At 34.4% G+C, this 8,165-nt stretch overlaps 1 protein-coding gene across 1 annotated transcript in view; it reads left to right on the top strand.

The window, feature by feature from the left end:
* The window catches only part of LOC107756844 (disintegrin and metalloproteinase domain-containing protein 9-like), a 33,185-nt gene that overhangs the window by 12,129 nt on the left and 12,891 nt on the right, over positions 1-8,165 (top strand). Inside the window, exon 4 of the mRNA XM_016574142.1 lies at positions 2,686-2,764. Coding sequence (XP_016429628.1) covers positions 2,686-2,764 — 79 coding nt within the window. The remainder of the gene's footprint in view (positions 1-2,685; positions 2,765-8,165) is intronic.

Raw genomic sequence — 8,165 nt, forward strand, 5'->3', positions numbered from 1 at the left:
TTGTTAAAGTGCAACGAAATACCTTATATCAGCAGACGATATGTGTCTGTGTTTGTGGTTGGAGACTCCTTCACCGGCTACAGGCTCCTCATTTGCGGGTGTGTGTGTGAAATACAGTGCTGAATGAAAAAGCGGGGCAATTTGATAATAATAGCCGGATTATAATGGGCCGCCTAATAATAATAATAATTGTTATTATTATTAATACATCAATAGGAGAATGAGCCTAATATCGTCTTGTCTATCGACAAAGACATCTGCTATCGTCGATATCTCTGACTATCGTCGATACACTATACTATCGTCTATATTCATATTTGAAGTGTTTTTTTTTCCTCCAGAATTTCTGCATTCCTGCATCCGTTAAGGAAAATTATTTCTGCTCTTTTTTAATGTTGTTGTTATACACGTATATTTAATGTATTTTTAATTGTTTTTGATCAAAAGAGAAAAAAACAGTGCCCCAGTGGCCAAAGTTGGCACTACAGTTTTTTTTTTCATGTATTAAATTGTAAATAATCTTTGAGAAATTGCCTATGACAAACATAGTAACAGAAACATAGTAAGACCAGGTACATTTATTATGTATTTCATGTTGACTTTGCCATAACATTTGCAGTGTTGTTATTGTTAACTAAGACTAAAACTTTTTTTAAAATTGTTTTCGTTAATTTATGTAGAGGTAAAATAAACCAAAATATAAATATGAGATGAAAACTGTACAAAACGGCACTGAAAAAAGTTACAACTAAAAGAAAAATAAATTAAAGACAAATAGAAATATAAAAAACAACAAAAACTAGCTAAAACTAAATGACAACAAAATTACCAAAACTTAAACTAAAATGAAAATGAATGCCAAGTCAAAACATTAATAAATACTACTAGTATATAAATAAAGCAAAAATATAACTGAATAATTGAGAGAATTTCAGAATTACACAGAGCAATTTGCTCTCTTTTTAATTTGCAAGAAACTAGCACATCAATTTAGATCAGACATGAAATTATTCTTCCAGAATGTAATCATAAGTAAGAGTTTCTCCATTGCTCTTTTCTGTCTGTGGCTGCAGGACGACTCTGCAGTTCCCCACATCTGCCTTACAGCAAAAACAACACCCCACCTACCCTGCCCTCGATTTCTACCTCCATATACACAGAGGGAGAGATTACGAGAGAGAAAGTGTGTGCATGTTCAATGGGCCGCTAGCCACAGTGATACTCCAACACAACCAAACCCACAAGAGTCTCAGACAGACTGGATGTGGGGTGGTCAGATCTCGTCTTTACTTTCCTTTGCCTTCTGTACGCTCTCCTCTGCTCTCATTTTGTCGTTCTGAGGGGAATGCAGAATAAATTGCGTTCACTGATTGAGCATTGTTTATTTGCATATGCTGTCTGCATTGTTTTAGTACATGATTCACTGAAGGAATTATGCAAAACCGCATCGCTCTGCCATTGCAATCAAGGCACCTGAACACATCTCTTTTTATTAACATTTGTTTGCTGCCTGCATTCTGTGGGCGCTAAAAGCACCAGGCATATAACGCAGAAGCACAAATGATAACCTGCCTAATTTACCAAAAACATGAGAGATGTTTGGGCTGAAAAGAATATCACTTAATTTAAACACTCACACACATTGTAGGATGTTAGTGAATGTGATGCAGGTTTTTGCACTGAAATATTTTGCAGGATATTTTATGATAATCTTCTCTCTTTCTCAGAGCTACACACACTACTTCACTCAGCACTTCCTCTCAGCTCTCTTTCCTGCTGCTGCTTGTGACTAAAGGTCACAGGGTCATGGTGGTGTTGCTCTCTAATGCCTTTGGTCAAGTTTTCCACATTCGCTCGTGCTCAAACCTGATTTTTTTTATTTGTTCGGGTTTCCTGACACATGGTGTTTTACACAAACCTACTAAATATTTGTCTGATCTTTATAAGACATTATAAAGCATCAGGAATATCTTATATGCAAGAAATACAAGCTTGTGTATAAACTACTGTTTAAAAGTTTGAGGTCTGTAAGAGTCTCTCCAGACTGCATTTATTTGATCAATACAGTAAAAAAAACAGTAAAAAATGTAATACTGTAAAATTTTATTACAGTTTGATATATTTTAAAATGTAACTTATTCCTGTGATCAAAGCTGAATTTTCAGCATCATTACTCCAGTCTTCAGTGTCACATAATCCTTCAGAAATCATTCTAATATAATGATTTCTGATTATTATCACTGTTGAAAACAGTTGCACTGCTTAACATCTTTGTGGAAACCATGATACTTTTTTCAGGATTTTTGAATAGAAAACTTTTGTAACATTGTAAATGTCTTTGCTATCACTTTTAAACAATTAAATGTGATTAAATCCTTGCAATTATATAATAAAATTATTCAGTTTTTTTCCCCTGCCACATTTTAGAAATCATCATAAATTATATATCAATTGAAAGTTTAAAACCTCAAAATTGATCTCGTGAAAACCATTTTAAAATTGGACATTGCATTACCATGGAAATGGTACTCCAAATTCATATTACAAAATGTATTCGTTCATGAATTATAACAATTTAAGTTTGGATCGTGCACTTTTACGTCTATGTTCAAAAATGGGGGTGACAGTTAAAGGATTAAATACCTGCAATAATGAATCCTTACATTGTTGTTTTTTTCCCCTCAGATTGCTTCTTCCAGAGGATTTCACTGTGTACTCTTATGCCAAAGATGGCTCGCTGGTCACCGAGAGACCAAACATGATGGTAAGTCAACAAACGCTTACAAAAACTGAATGAATGTTTTTGCCCACGTTTTTTCCCAGTTGACAGAAAAGTCACACGAGCACCTGGTTTCTATAAAACAAGGGAAAGCGTGTAAATCAGGCAGTTTTAGCACATCTTTTCTAATCTTTAACAAGCCGTGTCACCTGTCTGTCAGATGCTTTTGCTATTTTCCAGCCTGTTCTGAGAGCTTGAGGATTGGTTTATTTATATTTGGCTTAATGCAGCGCTCAGACACACAGGATGGGACTGCAGGCACACAAAAACTGTCGTTTAGACTGAGAACACACAAAACACTTATTTTTTACATTTTAACCAGCTGCTTTCATACCACAAAAACTGCTTTTGGCTTGCATGCTATACATTTTTTCCACCTTGTTAGCGTTGTTTCTATGCACAGGATGGCACAGGTGAAGTGAGAACAGCTGCCGTGTATCATCATGTGGTGTTGTCTGCTGTTGTAATTGTTGATGCGATTCCTCAGGGCACCGACTAATACTCACACAGCGTCTGATGCCAAGAGCAGTGGAGCAGTTCTGGGAAGAGCTGCATTACTCACACTAACTGGAATACAATTTTGTACGAGTGTAAGAAGTGATAGAGGCACAAAACTTCATAGAAAAAGAACATAGAAAGAAGTGTATGGAAACACTTGTGAAGGTTAGTTAGAAGTACGTTCCCAGTGAAGTTCTTGACATATAGAGATGAATGTCTGCTGAGAGATGTCATTTGAGTCATTGGCCCTGACCTGAATGAAGTTGAGATTTCTCATGCTTTCTTTCATTGCACTGCCTCGCTCTCTCAGTTCACCTACTATATGGATTGAGTAAGAGACGAGTGTGTCAGATGGCAGCGGCTCATCCTGCAGTCTGTTCTGCTTTATGTTGTCCTTAGATGCACAACAACTTTTGGAAGTTGTGGTACCAGTCTTACTAGACTTGATGTAAATGATTTTTTGCACAGGGTATTTAACACACACACAGAAACACATCATATACTGTACAGTGGCCCCCTAAAAGTAAATTTACTTTTATACAACACGTAAAATTATCTGAATATCATCACAATAGATATCAGGATATTAAACCAAGTGACATCTGAAAAGTAGAAGATGTAAGATATTTTCTCAAAACGAAATTTTCTTTAGTTATTTGTAGTGGATGCATGAAGTCAGCTCAGCTCAAGTTCAGTTTATTACATTATGAAGTATAAGCTAGTTTATCACATTAGCTATGAACACAAGCCACTAATGATTCACAATCATAAGGTGTCAAAACACTTTTTGTAATTTTCAACTGTAAATCTATTGTTTTATGATGTAAATAATGTACAGTATTTCTTTCTATGAGTTTCTTTGATTGAAAGTTGAGAAAAGAAATGGACTTAATTTTTTAATTCTGGCTCTGAATACATATATGAATATGAATAATATATATAGAAATATATGAATATATAGAAATGAGCTTGCACAATAAAATATCCAATACTGACCAATATAACCGATAAATTAAAAAACAAATAAATTAAAAAGTCCACTGTAGTTCATATAAAATAAATGCGAAATTGATTTAATTTTATTATCTAATGCAGGGAAAATGCAAGTTCATGCAAACTGTTGCTTAACTGGTCAAATATTGTTTAGCGCCACTGTGTATGTCTCTTTTTTTCTCTTCATGTCAAAGGTATCTATCTTGTAAATCTCAGATTGAAAGTGTTTATCTGTATTTGTATCAGGTATGAGTTGCTGTTTTTGCTTTGAGAGCTCTATTACAAAATAAAAGACTTCAATAAATTAACATCGTTTTAGATTAAATTGTCTTGGATCAGGCCATAATTTAAATGGAATATTCTAGGATCTGTAAAAATAGATTGTCAATGCAAGCGGTAGTTTATTATCTTTTGTAAACTGATGCAGTGTGCACAATAGCAAATGGGTGGTTTTCTGGTGTCAGGGTAGGTTTTATCAGGGAGAAAATGCTGGGCTGTGTTGTTGCCATATGCATGATGGGAAATTGTTCAGCAAATTATTGTCATCACACTGGTCTAAAAATAGCTCCGCTTTATTTTTCAGCTATTGTACCCTTTCTGTGTAAGGGACAAAACACTAGTGTACACACAAAGACAGCATGTCTAAACAGAACAAAAAGCCAAATAGTGTTTCGTGAGCTTGTTTGTTATTTCTCATTTATGATGCCACATAGGTGAATGCATTTTTTTAATATAAATTATTATAGGCCTACTACGATTTTTGAATGTTAAAATACTTTCAGCTATCTCAGTGTAATATGCAGAGATGACTCAATAATTTTGTGGATTCTCTCCCACATGTAAATGCTGTTGTCACATGAGAAACCTTACAGTGTGCATGTGGCCGTTATACTCCACTTAGTATGAAAAACAAAATCTTTATTCAAAAATGAATGAGTTGTAAACAAAAAGAGCAGTGCCTTTATAATCACTAAAGCTGCAAACCACTTCAGTTCAGTGCAAACTCGCTGATTATAACGTGAGTTTTTGCTGAACTCAAAGCAGCAACTCAAAGAATCTCTTATTTACATTGTGTCTGCACGTTGTTGGTTATTATGAATAGATTTGCAAGCATGAGGTTTGCGCTGTACAAAAACTGTTTTGAATGCTTTGGAGTGAAATTTGACTTTGATAGACCTTAAACACCAATGATTGACCATTGCATTTGGCATTGCAAATATTTTTTGAAGTTGTAAAGAAAACAAAGTTGAAATTTTATAAGAAAGTAGTATTTCAGTCTTTCAAAATTTCACATTTAATTCAGTGTCTTGCTCTTTTTTTTGCTACAAATTTCTGATTATTTTAATTGTTTCTATGCCTATTGTTTTTTCAATGTGTCTATGAATGGCAAAATTACTCAGTGCTGCGAAAACGCATTGTAAATAGAATCATTTGGCTCTCTTTAGAGCACAAACATAAATTACACATGGGACTGCTTGAAAGCTGCCTAACAGCAGGTACCAAATTAAGTATGTGTCATTTCATTTTTACAATTTCAATATCAACTTGCTATACTGATGTACAACATTATATTATATCTATATATATTTGAAATGGCACATTTCACCTTTAATTCTGCTGATAGCCCTCTTTGAATAATGCTGTTCCTTAAATCTGTATATTAAATATATATATTTTATATTATAACCTGTTTATTAAAACAATAACAGTTCCTGGTCATGCAAAGAATAACTGTCAAAATGGCATCTCTTTTGAAGACATGATATTGCTTTTAAAGAGGTCATATGACGTTGCTAAAAAGAACATTATTTTGTGTATTTGGTGTAATGCAATGTGTTTATGCGGTTTAAGGTAAAAAAAAAACACATTATTTTCCACATACTGTACATTATTGTTTCTCCTCTATGCCCCGCCTTTCTGAAACGCATCGATTTTTACAAAGCTCATCGTGAGGTAGATATGTGGGGCGTGTTAGAACGAGCCGTTTTAGGTAGGCGTGGCTGACTCTTAACTTTTATAAAGAATATCTCTTTGGATTTGAGACTTTAGTCTTTGCAACTTTACAGATCTTCTTTATGCACCAAGAGCTTGTATCACTCCAAAGAGAAAGGAAAAATTGAAATCGCATCATATGACCCCTTTAACTTTGAAGCATAATAGTGAAATTTACAGATTTCTTTTTTAAAAACGATCCATCGTTATTGTATTCAGTACAATTCACTAGCTCTGTTTCCATGACCGTGTTTTTATGCGCATTTTGAAGTATTGTATCACAAACGAGTGATGGAAACACCAAATAGTGGGGGAAAAAAACTTAATTTGCAAAAAAGTTTTTACGCCCACTTGAGGTGGTTTTTGATTAGTGCAAAAAAGTGTTCATGCAAATAATGGGAGATGGAAACACATTTGCCGAATAAATTCCTTTATGTGCATCAAATAAAGTCATGTGACATGTGAGCAGACACATCTCATTGCATAGCATCTGAAATGTTGTTACGGTCATTCTTAAATGCACGAGCAAAGTCTGTTGTCAAAGTATTTCTGTATAATTGTCTTACACGACTCCATTCCCGAACAGCAGCATCCACCTCCGAAAGCAACGACAGCATTCACTGTGTTCCGTCTGCTTGCTCTGAGGTGCAAGTAATATGTTATATATGAAAAATATCATATTCAGTGGCTTCTCCTACTTTTTTTGTGACATTTAGTGCCAGTTTATCAGGAAGTGACAATTTTGTTCTCTTTGACTCGTTGGTTGGAAACAGTGCTTATTCGCAAATGTTTTATTCGATATTCCATTTTTGCACAAGTTAAATTCGCAACTTTGGATGGAAACACAGCTACTGTCATGTCTGTGGATATCAATGCAGTTCATATTTGCAAGTGTTTTAATCAAGGTTTAGGGAAAGTCTACATTTAGTCAGACTTCATTTCAGTTTCAGTTGTGTTTGTATTCAATGAACATGACCAGTTGTAATACAATCCCATATAAAACTGATATTTATGAGGAAGAAATCTTATTTTATACACTTGGGATTTGCGTAAAACTTTTTGGGTGTGGTGAAATGCTGATCTGAGACTAGTGATGTGAAAGTCTGATGACACAGTTCTTTGTTACAGAACAGGAAACAGCTGCACAGTGATTATTGCCTCGTCATGCACTTTACAGCTTTCCTCCCCATGTGGAAGTCAGGTGCTTCAAACAAAATAGTTTATGCTTTCTCTTTTTTTGGTCAATATAAAAAAGTGCTTTAAGTGAAGTGTGTAATTTCTACGAAACCAAACTGAATTGCAGAAATAATGACTCCGTGTTCAAACAAATGGGTCAGTGGTTTGATTACACCACAGAGACACAATGTTTAAACATTAAATCATTAAATCATAGAATGATTTATTTATAGATGTCTCTGCATATTAAACAAAGCATAAGATACGGATTTTAAACACTGAAAAAATTAAACGCATCACTTTAAATGAAGCAGGAAGGTTTAAATGTGATTGTGCTTTGTTCTCTCATGTCTTGAAATCCCTTTCAAGTGCAGTGGTCAATTTAATATGTTTTCTATTCTAACAGCTAGACATTTTTGTGCAATAGTCTGGAGAGACCCACTGCCAAAATTCAGTTTATGAGGAAAGAGCGTGAGAGTGGATTTGTAAGGTTATTTTGAAGAATTGTGTTGCTGCCTCAGACTGGAGACCCTTGTGATAAAGAAATACACTTAAGCATACTTTTAAAAAGAGTATGTATTATGAAAATAATATGCTTTAAAATAATATACTTAACTGCTTTGAATATACACTGAACAAAATTATAAATGCAACACTTTTGTTTTTGCCCCCATTTTTCATGAGCTGAACTCAAAGATCTAAGACTTTTTCTATGTACACAAAAGGC

The sequence above is a fragment of the Sinocyclocheilus rhinocerous genome, unplaced genomic scaffold (assembly GCF_001515625.1).
Source record: "Sinocyclocheilus rhinocerous isolate Xijiao unplaced genomic scaffold, SAMN03320098_v1.1 scaffold533, whole genome shotgun sequence".
NCBI lineage: Eukaryota > Metazoa > Chordata > Actinopteri > Cypriniformes > Cyprinidae > Sinocyclocheilus > Sinocyclocheilus rhinocerous.